This window comes from Lolium rigidum, chromosome 2 (genome assembly GCF_022539505.1).
Source record: "Lolium rigidum isolate FL_2022 chromosome 2, APGP_CSIRO_Lrig_0.1, whole genome shotgun sequence".
In the NCBI taxonomy this organism is placed as follows: Eukaryota; Viridiplantae; Streptophyta; class Magnoliopsida; order Poales; family Poaceae; genus Lolium; species Lolium rigidum.
In genome coordinates, this window is record NC_061509.1 from 196,576,003 (window position 1) to 196,593,529 (window position 17,527).

Here is a 17,527-nt window from a genome sequence, read left to right on the forward strand (position 1 = left end):
CATCTCATCATCATCTATCTATCTATATGTACATGTCATCATCTGAGCATTCACACACATTTACACAAAGCATAGGGGCAAAACGAGGCGAAAACGAGATAAAACTGGGTGGCCGGTCTCTGGCCCGGTTGGACCGGCCTCTGCGCCGGATCGGCCGGCGCCAGGTCCGGTTCGACCGGGCGCCCGACCGGCCGCGCGGCCTGTTATGTGTGGAAGAGGATACCCCTTGGGGTCTTCTTCCTCATTCTTCCCCAACTCCCACACCTCCATTGCCGCCGCCCCCATCACCTCCACCAAGCTCTAGGGCCTTCCCACCACAAGAACCCCCCCAAACTTCACCAAACCATAGATCGGGCCCCTTGGAACATCTCCACCAAAGGATTTGGTCCCTCTCAAGCTATTTTGGGAAATCTTGGAGTTCTTGGGTTTCAAGCCCTACCTAGTGTTCTTCTTGCTCTCTTGATCAAGGAGGACCATGTCTTCGGGTAATGTGATCTATCTTTCTCCCTATCCTCTAGTCCCCCTCACACATTGCAAATTTTTGACAAGATTTGGGGAAATTTTAGGGTTAGGGTTAGGGTTTGTAAGTCCTCATGCCTTTAGAGTGTCTCACAACACAATGCACTTACTCCACTCTATTGCTATAGTCTATATTCAAGTTTATGAGTTTTTGCATGAATTTGTGGTAGAAAATCTGGGCAAAACTTCACAAATCGACAGATCCGGTCACCAGCCCGGTCGACCGGCCGCTCAACCGGCCGGCCCGGCGTGCGGCCCGGTCAACCGGTCGCCAACCGGCTCGTCCGGTCTGCTGCCCGGTTGGACCGGCCTGTGCGCCGGATTGCCCAGTTTTCGCACAATCTCATCAATACACTTGGATATATGCTATGCTTTTTGGCTTCCCTCTTATTGATGACATGTACACTTACCCCACTGCTATCCTTGCTCTATTTTCTCATTCACAGGTAGTTGGAGTGGTGAGTCACGTGGCAATGTTGCCAAGAGAGGAAGGACTGCCGATCCTCCCCGCCGTTCTAGTAGTCGCGTGCCTCCTCAAGCTCATCAGGGTACTGACATTGGCAGCTCGGCTGGGGGTAGAAACAAGTCTCTTGGTGGCAAGAAAAAGGATAAGCATGCCGCCCAACAGGATGATGAAATAGTGCCAAATGTCAATGCTGGGAATGCAAACCGTGTTGAGTGGCAGGAAATGAGGACGGTGAATCCGTATCGCTTTGAGCAACGGACTTACACTCGTGGGGACAAGTTCTTCTGGACCAAGACACAAGCAGCCCTATGGGATGGTTACTATGATTCTCATGAGTTTATGAAGAATGGTGATATTGTGTTGCCCAAGGCCATCAATCCTGAAGAGCTTGCCTTGCATGAAGCCACAAAGTACCGCTTTGTGGTTGAAACCTTGAAGGGTATGGGACTTGTATGACCTTGTGTGCCTCAAGCCCGATGATCAACAAGAGGATCCTACCTTCTGTCCTCTCCTAGTCCGTCAGTTCCACTGCATCGTTTTCTTCCATGATGATGAGGACCGCACCATCACTTGGATGACTGGCAAGGAAAAGTACTCATGCACCTACTCTCAATTCCGTGCAGCCATGGGTTGTGGTGGTGATAGTGCTCCAGGGTACAAGATTCATTCACGGTCCAAGCTCACTAAGGGTGACATCTCCTTCGCTATCCCGCGAACCCTACACCTGGACCTCCCACTATCTCTGGGATGTACTACTCATACCTTGTCCTTGCCAAGATGTTCCGTGAAAGCCTCATCAGCAAGTCTGGCGACACAAGTGAAGTCAGGAACTATCACCTCAATCTGATGTACTATTGCCATCCTGACAGGGTAAGGAAGATTGATGGCTGTGATCTTATCCACTGTGAGCTGAAGCGTGCAGTTATGGACCGCATGACTCCCAACTATGCTCAGTATGTTCAGCGGCTCATCAACTACATTGTTCCCGCTCCTCTCAACGTTCTTGGTGAAAGAGTCATCATGGACCCATTCAGGATACCCATTCAGGAGGCCACTCGTCCGGACGTTCCCTCCATGATGCCCTCCACTGAGCGCCGTTCCAAGGAACACCATGATCATGATGCTAGCTCCAGCTACTCTCGGCGCTCCAAGCATGGTGCCGCTCGCTTCTTCTCCAGCATGTGGCAAATGTGCAAGAACACCAATGATGTTGCACATCAGAGCCTTACTGTGAACCAGGAGACACGGAGGCGCCAGAATGAGTTCTTGGCCTCACGGAACCACCCTGTTCCTCCTTCTGGACCTGAGATGGAGCCTGTGGTAGCACCTCGGTGGGAGATGCCTCTCCTTACCGATGAGATGATCCAGAACTTCGACTTCTCCGTGTACGCTCATGGTGCCATCCTTCCTAGGACCGCTCGTGCTCCTACCCCTGCCGATGATGATGGTGATGAGGATGAGGGTGATGCGGCTGCACGCGGCGATGGCGAGAGCTCCTACTCGACCGGGCATGAGTTCTACTGATGGGTGCGATAGCATCTCTCCTCTTTTCTTCGCCTTTTTGGTGTTCCGATGCCAAAGGGGGAGAAGAGAGTAGAGTCTAGGACCACGGGGTTCTTTGATTGCCACAAGCCATGGGAGTTGCTTTATTTGGATTTTATATGGCTTGTGCTTATTTGCTTTGAGTTTTCAAGAACCATTTGCTACTTCCAATAATTCGTGTATGGATGTGTATGGACGACTATTATGTGTGCTACTCTATGTTAGGATGATTATGTGTGCTATGCTTATATATCTTGATATGCACATCTCCATACCATGCTTGTTTCCTAAAGATATTGGGGGAGCTTCTCATGTTCCACAAATGGTGCACTTTGCATTCAAACGCAAATTCTCCAAGTGCACACATTATGGGGGAGCTGTCGTAATATCTTATATGGAATCAAGGTTTAGAGCTTATCATAATATCTATTTGTGACTCTAGCTCGGTTTGTCATCGTATACCAAAAAGGGGGAGATTGTAAGGGTATTTTACCCTTATCCATTATTTTGGTAACAATGACACCGTGCTAGAGTATTTGGCCTAATATGTTTATAAGGATAATCTCAGGTATTAGGCAATGAGGCATAAATGGTGTATCAAAGGAACAAGAAGGCTAAAGGAGACCCCCACTTCAACAACAATCGAAAAGGGGTCTACAGCAGAAATCCGGTCTGCAGCCCGGTCCAACCGGGCCAGCAACCGGCCAGTCCGGCGCGCAGCTCGGTCCACCGGTCGCCAACCGAGGCAAGTCCGGCGCACGACCCGGTCGACCGGCCGCCAACCGGGCTCCACACGAGAACATAGCAAATCCGGTTGCCGACCGGTCAGCCGGCCTACAGACCGGCGAGTCCGGCGCACGGCCCGGTCGACCGGTCGCCAACCGGCCGCCAACCGGAGGAGCTCCAGGACGATGCAAAGGGTGTCCGGTCGCTGGTCCGGTCCGACCGGCCTCACCACCGGGCTGTCCGGTCTGTGGCCCGGTCAACCGGGTTTGTCGAGGGAAAAGCTGAGGTGGCAAGTGACCAACGGCCATATTTCGAAGAACACTATAAATAGGCCTTCTCCTACCTCTGAACAGTTAGGCACTACACTACAAGCTGTTCTTGAGCTCTCTCTCTCTTACTCCATTGCTAGAAACACCAAAAGCCTCGGATCTACCTCCTCCTCCACCCAAACTCAAATCCCTCCGGGAATCGTTAGAGGAGGACCCGATCTACTGTTCTACCAAGCCAAATCTCATTTCCCCTTGTATTCATCGAGAAGCTTGCTTCCTAGGGTTCCTTGGAAACCCTAGGTGGGCAAGAGGAGTCCGGAAGCATCCGGGCTGTGGATTTGCTCCGGGCAAGATTGTGAAGGTTTGGAGGCTACCTCAAAGTCTACCACAAGTGAGTGAGCTATTCCTTCGTGGGATAGGCTCCGGAGAATAGGGTGAGCCTTCGTGGCGTGGGGAATCCTTCGTGGGACCTCCACCCCTCCAAACGTGACGTACCTTGTTGCAAAGCAAGGGAACACGGGAATACATCCTCGTCTCCGCGTGCTATCGGTTATCTCTAACCGAACTCCTTACTTGTGATTTAATCGCTCTGTGAGAGCCTTCGTGCTCGAGTTAGTTGTATCCTCATATAGGTTGCTTCACCTAGTTTGCATTAGGCTCACCTTTATATTCCGCAAAGCCTAATATTGCAAAGAAAGAATTAAAACTTGTAGAAACCTATTCACCCCCCCTCTAGGTTTACCATCTCTATACTTTCAATTATTCATGAAAAGTCTTTGCTATATGATTCATTAGTTTACTCATTATCTTCATCATTGCTTCGAATCGCTGCATTCATCTCATATGCTTTACAATAGTATGATCAAGATTATGATAGCATGTCACTTCATAAATTATCTTTGTTATCGTTTGCCTACTCGAGGGCGAGTAGGAACTAAGCTTGGGGATGCTTGATACGTCTCAAACGTATCTATAATTTCTTATGTTCCATGCTACTTTTATGATGATACTCACATGTTTTATACACATTATATGTCATATTTATGCATTTTCCGGCACTAACCTATTGACGAGATGCCGAAGAGCCGATTCTTGTTTTCTACGTTGTTTTTGGTTTCGAAATCCTAGTAAGGAAATATTCTCGGAATTGGACGAAATCAACGCCCAGGGTCCTATTTTTGCACGAAGCTTCCAGAAGACCGGAGAGGAAACGAAGTGGGGCCACGAGGTGGCGACACGCCAGGGCGGCGCGGCCTGGCCCTTGGCCGCGCGGCCCTAGCGTGTGGGCCCCTCGTGACCCTCCCGACTCTGCCCTTCCTCCTACTTAAAGCCTTCGTCGCGAAACCCCCAGTACCGAGAGCCACGATACGGAAAACCTTCCAGAGACGCCGCCGCCGCCAATCCCATCTCGGGGGATTCAGGAGATCGCCTCCGGCACCCTGCCGGAGAGGGAATCATCTCCCGGAGGTCTCTTCATCGCCATGATCGCTCGCGGATCGATGTGTGAGTAGTTCACCCCTGGACTATGGGTCCATAGCGGTAGCTAGATGGTTGTCTTCTCCTCATTGTGCTATCATGTTAGATCTTGTGAGCTGCCTATCATGATCAAGATCATCTATTTGTAATCCTTCATGTTGTGTTTGTTGCGATCCGATGAATATTGAATACTATGTCAAGTTGATTATCAATCTATCATATATGTTATTTATGTTCTTGCATGCTCTCCGTTGCTAGTAGAGGCTCCGGCCAAGTTGATACTTGTGACTCCAAGAGGGGGTATTTATGCTCGATAGTGGGTTCATGCCTCCATTAAATGCTGGGACGATGACGTGAAAGTTCTAAGGTTGTGGATGTGCTGTTGCCACTAGGGATAAAACATCGATGCTTTGTCTAAGGATATTTGTGTTGATTACATTACGCACCATACTTAATGCAATTGTCCGTTGTTTACAACTTAATACCGGAGGGGGTTCGGATGATAACCTCGAAGGTGGAATTTTTAGGCATAGATGCATGCTCGGATAGCGGTCTATGTACTTTGTTGTAATGCCCCGATTAAATCTCATAGTACTCATCATGATATATGTATGTGCATTGTTATGCCTTCTTTATTTGTCAATTGCCCAACCGTAATTTGTTCACCCAACATCCGCTATCTTATGGGAGAGACACCGCTAGTGAACTGTGGACCCCGGTCCTATTCTTTACATCTCGAAATACAATCTACCGCAATTGTTATTTACTGTTCTTCGCAAACAATCATCATCTTCCACACAATACGTTTAATCCTTTGTTTACGGCAAGTCGGTGAGATTGACAACCTCACCGATTACGTTGGGGCAAAGTTCTGTGATTGTGTTGTGCAGGTTCCACGTTGGCGCCGGAATCCCTGGTGTTGCGGCGCACTACACTCCGCTGCCATCAACCTTCAACGTGCTTCTTGACTCCTATTGGTTCGATAAACCTTGGTTTCTTACTAAGGGAAACTTGCTGCTGTACGCATCACACCTTCCACTTGGGGTTCCCAACGGGCGTGTGCTTTACGCGTCATCAGTTTGCAACAAGAAACGAGTGCAAGAACGTAGATAACCGCACATCTATGCACGCCTTCATAGGTAGCTTGCAGAGGGGAGGGCTGCTCCGGCACAAGCTAACTGTAAGGGTATTTTACCCGTATTCATTATTTTGGTAACAATGACACTGTGCTAGAGTGTTTGGTCTAATACATGTTTATGAGGTTAATCCCGGGTATTAGCCAAAGAGGCATAAATGGTGTATCAATGGAACAAGAAGGCTAAAGGAGACCCCCCACTTCGACAACAATCAAAAGGGGATCTACTGCACTTGGCCGGTCATAGACCCGGTCGGACCGGCCCATGCGCCGGCCACGCCCGGCGCAGACCGGCTCCTGTGCCGGTGCCAGCCGGGGAGTGTTCTGTAAGACACAGAGACTGCCCGGTCATGTCCCGGTCAGCAGCCCGGTTTGGACCGGTCGGTTCCGGTCAGGCGCCCGGTCTGACCGGGTGCTGGGCCGGGCGCCCCGGCGCCAACCGACTCCTGTGCTGATGCCAGCCGGGGGCATTACTGCAAGACATCGACCTGCTCCGGTCATGGTCCGGCCCCCACTCCGGTTTGGACCGGCTGGCCCGGTCCCTGGCCCGGTCTGACGGGGCCCTACGCCGGACGGCTCGGCCCCTGGTCCGGTTGACCGGGTTTCTCGAGGAAATTGCTGAGGTGGCAAGTCATCAACGGTCATATTTCCAGTGACACTATATATACCCCTTCTTCTACCTCTGAAGGGGTAGGCACTACACTACAAGCAGTTCTTGAGCTCTCTCTCTCATACTCCATTGTTAGAAACACCAAAAGCCTCAGATCTCCCTCCTCCTCCACCCAAACACAAATCCCTCCGGGGAAACGATAGAGGAGGACCCGATCTACTGTTCTACCAAGCCAAATCTTGTTCCCCCGTGTATTCATCAAGAAACTTGCTCTCTAGGGTTCCTTGGAAACCCTAGGTGGGCAAGAGTGGTCCGGAAGCATCCGGGCTGTGGATTTGGTCCTGACAAGATTGTGAAGGTTTGGAGGCTACCTCAAAGTCTACCACAAGTGAGTGAGCTATTCCTTCGTGGGATAGGCTCCGGAGAATAGGGTGAGCCTTCGTGGCATTGGGGAATCCTTCGTGGGACCTCCACCCCTCCAAACGTGACGTACCTTCTTGCAAAGGAAGGGAACACGGGAATAAACCCTCGTCTCCGCGTGCTATCGGTTATCTCTAACCGAACTCCTTACTTGTGATATAATTGCTTGTGAGAGCCTTCGTGCTTGAGTTACTCGTATCATCATATAGGTTGCTCCACCTAGTTTGCATTAGGCTCATCGTTATATTCCGCAAACCCTAATATTGCAAAGAAAGAATTAAAATTTGTAGAAACCTATTCACCCCCCTCTAGGTTTACCATCTCTGATCTTTCACTAACTTACCTGATCAATGAGAACAATCTAACCTTGGATGAGATGATCGGCATCACCAGCACTCACACCGCCGTTGATGACGACGCAGGTGGAGAACTCACAGCCACAACCATACCCTTGCACCAGAAAAAGAAGAACCGTGATAACGGCGGCAGCAACAACAATAAGCGGAAGAATCCCCCTGATGAACAGAAAAGCGGCGGATCCGACATGGTTGCCATGACGTTCCAACGCGGAAGTCAAGGAGGCAGAAGAGGCCGCGACCGTGGTGGCGGAGCCGGCAGGGGCCAGCAACGCGCTGATGAGGTCACCGTCGATGGGTTCCGCGCTCCCCAAACTTACGAAGGGTACATGGACATGTCATGCTTAGCCCATATTGATCCGGCTACTGGCATGTCCTCCCACACTAACCGCAAATGCAAGTGGATCAATGATCTGAAGACTGATCCGGAAGCAGGATACAAGCGCGCTCGGAAGCACCGCCCTCGCGGCAAAGGAGGCAAGGGCAAGAACAAGGAAAATGACGAGAAAATTTCCGATGTGATGGAAGAGGACGAAGCTTCGCTGGATCCCAAATCCAACCCCTTCATCAAAAAGAGTGTTGGAGCATACCACACCTTCCTCGGAACTCCGACGGTCCTGGATAGCCCCTGCAATCGGGTGGATTAAAGTCAATGTGGACGCCGAATGGAACACGTGAGATATCGCCGGTGGTGCTGGAGTGGTGGTAAGAGATGACCACGACTTGGTTTTGTACTCGACCTAGAAGACGTTGCCGTTGTGTGCTAGTGTGCAGTTTGCTAAAATCCTGGCTTGTTTGGAAGGAATCAAATACCTAGCTGCACACCCGCAATACCCTTGAGTTCTTGAAACAGATTGTGCCAGGATTGTTGTTGTCTCTCGTCTTTGGAGAGGGATCGATCGGCTAGCTGGTGTTTTCTCTTAGAGGCAAAAAGTATGCTTGATCTGCTTCCACAAGTGAAAGTTTGTAAGGTGTTTAGGGTGAGTAATAAGGTGGCGCATGATTTAGTGCAATTAGGCAATCGTGAGTGTGGTGTTTTGCATAGGTCTGTCCCTTCCTGCGTGCTAGGCTCTCTAAGAGCATCTCCAGTCGCGTCCCCTAAACCGTCCCTCAAACGGCGCCGGATTGAGCATTTAGGGGACGTGTTTCGTTCGTGCCATGTTTGGGGAACGTCGCTCCCAGCCCCGTCCCCCAAACGCCGCCCCCAAACATTAAAATATTCTTTTTTTGTTTTTTGCATTTTTATTTCAATAAAGAGAAGAAATATTCCACAAACTAATACATAATTGGGAACGTGGTTTACACGAAGACATAATTTGGAACATGGTTTTCCAATAACTAATACATAGTTTGAACCATGATTGACACAAATATAAAATATTGTAAAATAACTAAACCTAAGTAGGCCGTGCATCAAAGGTTTTGTGTGTTTACTGCCAAGAAAGAACACTCGAGGGCACACACAGTCACCCAAACTGGAAAATCCAGCTGGTGAGGGTGCCCCTGTTGGTTCTTCCAAGAAAGAACAACCAGAAACCTTCATGAATATATTCGCTGCGAAGAAACAACACTCATCAGTCGTTGTCCTCGTCGCTGCTGTCGCCGTGATAGTTCCGGCGGAAACGCGTCTCGTCGAACACCTTGACGCTTATGTCCCTGTCGCCAAAGTAGGAGAACACGAGCACGAAGCCGGCTTCGAGGCGGTGGTAGCGCGCAGACTTCTCCCAACCGATGTGGAGGTACATCTTGCCGCGCTGCATCGTAGATCACGTCGACGATCCACTGGTAGCAGCCGCAGTAATCCTCCCGCAGATGCAGCGAGCGCGGGCGCTCGTCGCCGGCGAAGAAGTCGGCGAAGGTGTCCGGCAGCCTCTGGATGCCGTGTGGGTCGCCCTTGAGGACGACGATGAACTCGAACAGCACAGGCCCATCCTCGTCCTGCATGTCCGACGATGAGGACGACGACGTCGTCGTAGGCAACGACGAGCGTGCAGCTCTTCCGTGGCCACGACCACGATCACGACTGCGAGCTCGGCCCCCGCCTCTACCAGCCATGTCGTCGACTCTTGAGATGGTGGCGGCTAGGGTTGGGGAGATAGGCGCTAGGGTTTGTGTGTGAGAGGGACGATGAGAGGCGGCCCTTTTTATAGGCCGGAGGGAGGCGGGGGAGCGGTGTCGCTCATTAACGCCGACACGCAGAGCTAGGCGCGACGAGATGCTTCACTGCGCCTCTGCACGAACTGTACCGTCACTGCGCGGCAATAACTTCCGTCGCGAGGTAGGCGACGGTTAGGTTAAAATTCAATGTGCCGCTGACGCGTCGGCCCCACCACCCCCTGCCTCGCTTTTCGGTGTGTCCGCCGTCCCCGGACCGTCCCCCGTGGGACGGGGACGGCCTCGGCGTGCCGAACACCGTATCGGGCCGCGCCGGACAAAAAACGGCTTTGGGGGACGTGACTGGAACTTTTTTTTATCCGCCGTGCCCCAAATCGCTTTAGGGGACAGTCTGGGGACGCGACTGAAGATGCTCTAATGCATGATTGTAAAAATGTTGTTACCTAAGTAATAAAGCTCACCCAGTTAAAAAAAAGATTCCACATTTTTTTTGAGAGATGATTAAATCCCATCTAAAACAAAATACTTTATGAGCACCTCCAGCCCAGCCCACTCCACAAGGGTGCAACTTTTTTTTTTTTGAGCAACGACCATCCTCTTTATTAAGTCAGAAGATGGGGAATACAAACGCCAACCGGCGGATTACCTAGCCACACATATCTCCCTACCGGAGAGCCTAACACAAAGCGAGCGGAACATGGGGCTCGTTATTTGAAACTCTACTTTCATGAACTAAACCAAACTCGGCCAAAAGCTACAGAGGATCGTAATATCATGTAGAATGTGGCTATATCTTCGAGATTCTGCTCCTTCATTGCTTTCACCATCGACAAGCAATCGCTAGCTAGCTTCACTCTTGAAACCGAAAGGTCCAGAGCCGGGTCCAGATCCTTCTCTTCTTGCCGCGCGCACTCCAAAATCTCGGGATCCGAAATTCTCGTCATTATAACGAGACGATGAGCCTAGATACTCACCCGCTGCCGTTCTTGCGACCGCTGCGATCGCACCATGGTCCTTATTCCTCGCAACCGCCAGCGTCTACATTGACCTTCACCACCCCAGCGGGGAGGGATCCAAGCCGGTGAGCGGGGCTTGGGAGCTGCCGTTGCTCCGGTCACACACGGAGGCTTGGTTGCTAAACCCTTTGACTCGTTCTAGGTCGGTCAAAAAACTCTCCACAAAATGATAGGTGCTCAATGGGCTTTGGAATAACCCTTCATGGATTGCCTTACGTCTAGCATGCCAAATCGCCCATGCTCGTCACACACATCCGGATTAGCTGCTCGTGAGGCACGATGGTCAAACATCGCAAAAAGCCGCTTGCGTGCCTCTGGTTCCTGGACCTGACTCATATGTTCCGTAAGCTCAGAGTCCATCAGTGCCCAAACGCAACGAGATATCGTGCAATCAATCAGAGAATGCCGCCACGAGTCCTCAGCACCACAGATACCGCAGGCACTTGTGTGTGATATATGTCGTCGGTGCAAAATGTCTGACGTTGGCAGAGAATGCCTTGCCAAACGCCACAGAAAAATTTTCAGCTTGGAAGGGATTGGTATATGCCACAACTTTGTCCAACTGTTGCTTCTTCCTTGCTGATCTGAAATAGCTGCCGTCTACGATCCTGTTTATGTGCACTAGAAAAGCCCATTGTTCTTATATTTTGCGCCGGAACCGCACGTCTCGGCCGGCCCGCCCCAGCATTTCAAACTTTTTCGGTAGTTTTTCACACTGCAGCCGACAGGCCACGAGGCGAACACCATCATGACATCATCCAGTGTCTATGCATCCTTGCTGAGCCTGTCTGCCTGTGAGTGGGCTCCCACGCCACCGCAGAGTCAGGCCCACCTGTAGCACACCCCACGCCATGTGCCAGACACAGCTGCTCGCGGGGGGCACGCGACAGACAGGAACCCGCGCGCCACGTGTCGACTCTAGATTGGACGGGCGGCGTCGTCGGCGTCTACGGCGTCCACCCCCTTTTTATAGGTCTGGAGCGCCCCGGCTGCGAGAACGGAGAACAGAAACGGAAACATTTCCCGACCCCAGATTCGAGCAGCCGCCGGACGCCGGAGCGCAGGTAAACTACCACTCCTCACGGATTCCTCTCGAGTTGCTCCATCCCTAATTTTGCTCCGCTGGTAGTAGCTCGATTTAGGTCAGATCTGGGGTTTGGTCGGGGTTCAGAGCGCTGAATCGGGCGAATCCGTGCTTGATTTCTAGCGTTGGGGTTGGTAGAATTTTGGGGGCGTTTTGAGTTGATTGCGTGGAATGATTCCGGTGTGAGATAGATAAAACTGTCGTGTCTACAGGTGATCCGAGCAGGCAGCAGCAGCTCCTGGTTCTGACCAAGGCGGCTAGATATTCCTTCCTCCGCCATGAAGTCCGGTTCCGCTTCCTCCGGCCGCGATGATCCCTGGGCTCCCCCACCTACCTCCGGCAGCGGCAGCTCCAACGAGCCAGCGAAGAAGCAGCGCACGGAGCCGCCCCCGAGCTCAACCCAGGCCGAGGCGTCCTCCTCCTCTTCACACCCCCCACCACAGCAGCCGCCGCCGCCGCCGGATGGCGAGCCGCCGAGGGTGCCGGATCTCGGGGAGGACGCGATATTCGAGATCCTGCGGCGGGCGGAGGCCCGGACGCTGGCCGCGGCGGCGTGCGTCAGCCAGGGGTGGCGGCAGCTGGCGGAGGACGAGCGGCTGTGGGAGGCCGCGTGCGTGCGGGAGTGGGCCAACCTCGGCTTCTCTCAGCAGCAGCTCCGCGCGGTCGTGCTCTCGCTCGGGGGATTCCGCCGCCTGCACGCCGTCTACATCCGCCCGCTCCAGCAGCGTGGTGCAGGGGCGCCGCCCAGGCAGGGGAGGAGGCAGTTGCCTGTGAGGTTGGGCAGGGACCAGGTTCAGCTCTCGCTGTCCCTCTTCTCGATTGGCTTCTTCCAGAACATGCCTAATCATCCTTTGCCCAAGAAGGACAAGGGTGATGGCAGCGATAAGAGTGGAGGTGGGCAGTGCGGGTGATCTGGTCTCTGCCTAACAAGCTTGTCTCTCCCTGGCTAGAAAACAAAAGCTTATCTCTCCAGCAGCATCTCCGTCTGTTGCTGTGTGCGTGTGGCGTAGAGTTTTGGACACCTTCTTGGCTGACTGGAGGTACTAGAGAGTGAAGGAGAGAGAGCACAAAGCGTGGGGGTGATTGATAAGAGACATGGCAGAGATGGAGTGGAAGAGCAATGTTTGAGATTGTCGAGTTACCTTGTTCTAGTATACTTGTAACTGATAATAGGTGATAGTGTTACTTGGATCTATAGGAACGTCGATAGATGTATGTATAGGGATGAGTGGTGGTTTAGTTGAGTCACATGGACAAATTGGTGCCATAGCACAAGGAATCCCTCTTATTGGGGAAATGTCCTGGATTAAGCTTGGGGCAATGTGAGGAATGAATTGAGGTATTGAATACTGCCATCAATCGTGGTTTAATCTTTGCTTATATTTTGATATCTTGATCTTACATATTGTTCTGTGCTAGTTTTTTTTACCACTTCATTTTTTATTTGAATTAAGAAATATTATTGATTGCCTCCTGTAGAAATATTGTGTATGTAAATGAAATGCTATTTCTGTAAATGCTTTATTTTTACGGTATGAAGAGGTGTATTCATAATATTCTGAAGCTTGGGACAGTAGAACAAATAGCTGGGTATTATTCCCCTTGATATGTAGCTTCTGTTGGTTTGGAGTCTTCTCGAATTTTCCAGGTTTAAAGATTTGAACTGTAAGGAGTATATTGGTTTAATGCTATTGTAGCTGGGCTTGCTTGTGGTGGTCGTAATCAAATGTTATCCAATACTTAGCTAACTGAATTTATCGCAATACTCCAGATTTGACCATCGGCGACTAGAATCCACAGAAACTCAAGATGGCTGAGCTTTCTCGTGAGGAGAATGTGTACATGGCTAAGCTTGCAGAGCAGGCTGAGAGATATGAGGAGATGGTTGAGTTCATGGAGAAGGTGGCAAAGACAGTTGACTCTGAGGAGCTCACTGTTGAGGAGCGCAACCTTCTATCAGTTGCTTACAAGAATGTTATTGGTGCCCGCCGTGCCTCATGGCGCATCATTTCCTCCATCGAGCAGAAGGAAGAGAGTCGTGGCAATGAGGACCGTGTCACACTCATCAAGGACTACCGCGGAAAGATCGAGACTGAGCTCACTAAGATCTGTGATGGTATCCTCAAGCTTCTGGATTCCCACCTTGTCCCCTCATCAACCGCTCCAGAGTCTAAGGTCTTCTACCTCAAGATGAAGGGTGATTACTACAGGTATTACAGTAATGACCATCATAGAATTCCTGCATGTTTCGTTTAATGGAATTACTTAATTGATTTGGTTGAATATATGTTATTCAATAGGTACCTTGCGGAATTCAAGAGTGGATCTGAGAGGAAGGATGCTGCTGAGAACACCATGGTTGCATACAAAGCTGCCCAGGTGGTTTGCTTGCCCTGGATTTCACTTATGTAACATTTAATTTCCCTTACAGGGAATCTGTTTCATGTGTGATTTATCCAGTCGTATCATCTGGTGGTGAGTTTTGCTCAGTTTAGTTTTTTATTAAATCTTTCAGGATATTGCACTGGCAGAGTTGCCCCCAACTCATCCTATCAGGCTTGGTCTGGCACTCAACTTCTCAGTGTTTTATTATGAGATCCTCAACTCTCCTGACCGTGCTTGCAACCTCGCCAAGCAGGTTTGTCTTCTACAATAACTTGTTGTGTCTACTATGACTTATCAGTAGTTCCAAACTGAATAGACCATGTGGATTTGAGAATATTTGAAGTGAATGCAGCTTTTATATAAAACTTTGACTTGATAATTGGGATTAAATATCAACAACTGAATAACATGTAAGCTAACAAGTCATCACTGACATGTGCTATACTGTTCTTTACGCAAATATCATATGTGGTTGAACCTGAAACACTAAATGGAAATAATAATTGTTCCGCAGAGTGCAAAAAGGTCACCAGATATCATGATAAATAGAATTACAGATGTAGACTTCTCAAAGCCAATAGGCAGAATTAGTTAAGCATTGCGGAGATGTTAGCCTCCATTAAGTTCAGATAAAAATATTAATTGAATCAAACAATAAATGTATGTTTCTCAATGCCCATTTGATCAATTAAGTTCTGAAGTTAGAGGCTAATTGTCGAGCAATACCTTAAGACAAGATTCATAACATGGAAGAAACACTTGCAAGATAGCAACTTAGCATGTTTAGAATATGGTGGATTGCATTCAATGTAAGTGCATCATCTGCCATTGTACAGGTCCCATTCATTGGATCAAAGAACCATAGGAGATCGAATATCATTCACTTGTACCCATTCACCTTTTCTATAGTATTTCTCACATTGTAAGGATGAATGTCATCCATTGTTTTCTTGTTTTCTATACGACTTGCTCACTTTTATAGTGGTATCATGCTATTCATGTCACTGCAAAGATAACTCTTTTTGTTTCATTAGTGTTGGGAGAGGGGGTCTATTTTGTCATGCCTTCAATAGTTTTTGAAGCCTCATTAATCCTGTTAATATTTTCAAATATAGTATAATTGCATTTTAGCCTTAATCTGCTATGATTATGTCAGGCCTTTGATGAGGCCATCTCAGAGCTGGACACTCTGAGCGAGGAATCCTACAAGGACAGCACCTTGATCATGCAACTGCTGCGCGATAACCTGACGCTGTGGACTTCTGACATCTCGGTATTCCTTAGTCCCAAGAATTTTTACTTGCATCCTCTTTTCTCTATTCGTTCTAAATATGTAAATTTCTCGTGCTTGGCTGCAGGAGGACGCTGCTGAAGAAATCAAGGATGCTCCTAAGGGTGAATCTGGCGATGGACAGTAAACGTGGTCTATGTGCCCGGAGACTTGAACTATTGTGTTCTTCTGTCTTCGAGTGACACTTCAATGTGCTCTGGATTGTCTTTTCTTCAGTATAGATTGTAGTGTTCTTGTGGTTTGGTCGTTTGGAGGCTCCTTATGTTGTGATAGGGAAGGTTGCAGAGCCTAGCTGCTTGGCGGGTTGGTTATCAGGCTATGATTGTTGGGGAGCCTCTTGTTGAACCTTGCGTTACTTTGTTTTTAGAATTTTCTGTTGCTCTTGTTTGTCAGCCGTTGTCTTCTATTCCTCTACCTCTTTTCGAGTGGGTCATGGGTGTCTTCTAGGTTATGTTTTGTTGGTGTCTAAAACCAACATTTACCAGTTTCTTGCTGATAGCCAAATTTATGGTCTTTGTTTGGATGACTGCTAATTTTTTTTATGCTGGTGCACTCCTTTTGGTTAGAAAAGCATGGAGTACATGCCAGCTTGCTGGCTCCAGTTAAATTTTTGTACCTAATGTTGGCCAAATCGAAATTTGTGTGCCTAATGTTTGTCAAATCGTGACTAGAGAGTCAAGGTAAACTCACCCTTCACACCGGGAGTATGACTTTGCAAATTATCAAAAGATAAAACTTCTCCTGATAATCTGAGAGAAAGGAGCAACAGCACCATCTCGTTCATCTCCCGGTGTGGTGTGAGGTGTGGTTTGCTCCTTTCCTGATAATGTGCTCTCTCTATCCTGTCGTCTCTCAGCTCTCACTCCCTCTGTGTCCTATAATGATGCGAGATGGTAGCAGCCTGAGGAGGAGAGGGAAGGCGGTGGATTGAGGAGCAATGTTGACATCCGGGTGGTGGCGTATGTGTGGAGGGGCGAGGTGACCTGACATGTAAGAGCATCTCCAGCCGCGTCCCCCAAATCGCGCCGGATTGAGCGTTTGGGGGACGTGTTTTGTTCGTGTCGCATTTGGGGGACGTTGCTCCCCAGCTGCGTGCCCCAAACGCCTCCCCCAAACATTTAAAATACATTTTTCGACATTTTTATTTCAATTTCCACAAACTAATACATAATTGGGAACGTGGTTTACACGAAGACACAGTTTGGAACGTGGTTTTCCACAAACTAATACATAGTTTGAACCATGGTGGACACAAATATAAAATTTTGCAAAGAAACTAAACCTAACTAGGCCGTGCATCGAAGGTTTTCTGTGTTCGCTGCTAAGAAAAAACACTTGAGGGCACACCCAGTCACCTAAACTGGAAAATCCAGCGGGAGGATGGTGCCCTTGTTGGTTCTAACGATGAGGCGAACATCCAGAAACTTCCGTGCACATGTTCGCTGTGAAGAAACAACATTCAGTCGTCCTCCTCGGTGCTGTCGCCGTGGTAGTCCCGGCGGCAGCGCGTCTCGTCGGCCTCCGCCTCTACCAGACATAGTGACGAGTCTTGTTGAGATGGTGGCGGCTAGGGTTTGGGAGAGAGGCGCTAGGGTTGTGTGTGAGAGGGACGATGAGAGGCGGCCCTTTTATAGACCGGAGGGAGGCGGAGGAGCGGTGGCACTCATTAACGCCGGCACGCAGAGCTAGACGCGACGGGACGCGTCGCTGCGGCTCTGCGGGAACTGCACTGTCGCTGCGGGAACTGCACCGTTGCTGCGCGCCAATAACTTCCGTCGCGAGGTAGGCGACGGTTAGGTTAAAATTTATTGTGCCACTGACGAGTCGGCCCCGCCACTCCCCGCCTCGCTTTTCGGTGTGTCCGGCGTTCCCGGTGCGTCCCCTGTGGGACGGGGACGGGCTCGGGGAGCCGGACACAGTATCGAGGCGCGTCGGACAAAAATGAACTTTGGGGGACGCGGCTGAAACGGTTTTTTGGTCCGGCGCGCCCCAAATCCCTTTGGGGGACGCTTTGGGGGACCCGGCTGGAGATGCTCTAAGGGCAGGCGTAACTGATCCGTTCTTTCATGTGTAGGCACTGATTGTCCCCATCCTTGCATATACAGTTTTCCCCAACC

At 49.9% G+C, this 17,527-nt stretch overlaps 2 protein-coding genes across 3 annotated transcripts; both read left to right on the forward strand.

Annotated features, from left to right (window-relative positions):
* The first annotated feature begins 11,604 nt into the window (after positions 1 to 11,604).
* LOC124692791 (14-3-3-like protein GF14-E) lies at positions 11,605 to 15,936 on the forward strand. 2 transcript variants are annotated; one of them, XM_047226222.1, is made up of 6 exons: positions 11,605 to 11,714; positions 13,506 to 13,944; positions 14,035 to 14,113; positions 14,250 to 14,372; positions 15,276 to 15,392; positions 15,478 to 15,936. In XM_047226222.1, exons 2-6 carry the CDS (start codon positions 13,544 to 13,546, stop codon positions 15,535 to 15,537), a joined length of 780 nt encoding a protein of 259 aa, XP_047082178.1. In that variant the 5' UTR covers positions 11,605 to 11,714; positions 13,506 to 13,543; the 3' UTR covers positions 15,538 to 15,936. The 2 variants fall into 2 exon arrangements, with proteins under 2 accessions (XP_047082178.1, XP_047082176.1); XM_047226220.1 differs by lacking the exon at positions 11,605 to 11,714 and adding an exon at positions 12,950 to 13,073.
* LOC124692792 (F-box protein GID2-like) lies at positions 11,721 to 12,648 on the forward strand. Its single transcript, XM_047226223.1, has one exon. It carries the CDS (start codon positions 12,013 to 12,015, stop codon positions 12,643 to 12,645), a length of 633 nt encoding a protein of 210 aa, XP_047082179.1. The 5' UTR covers positions 11,721 to 12,012; the 3' UTR covers positions 12,646 to 12,648.
* Positions 15,937 to 17,527: the final 1,591 nt, after the last annotated feature.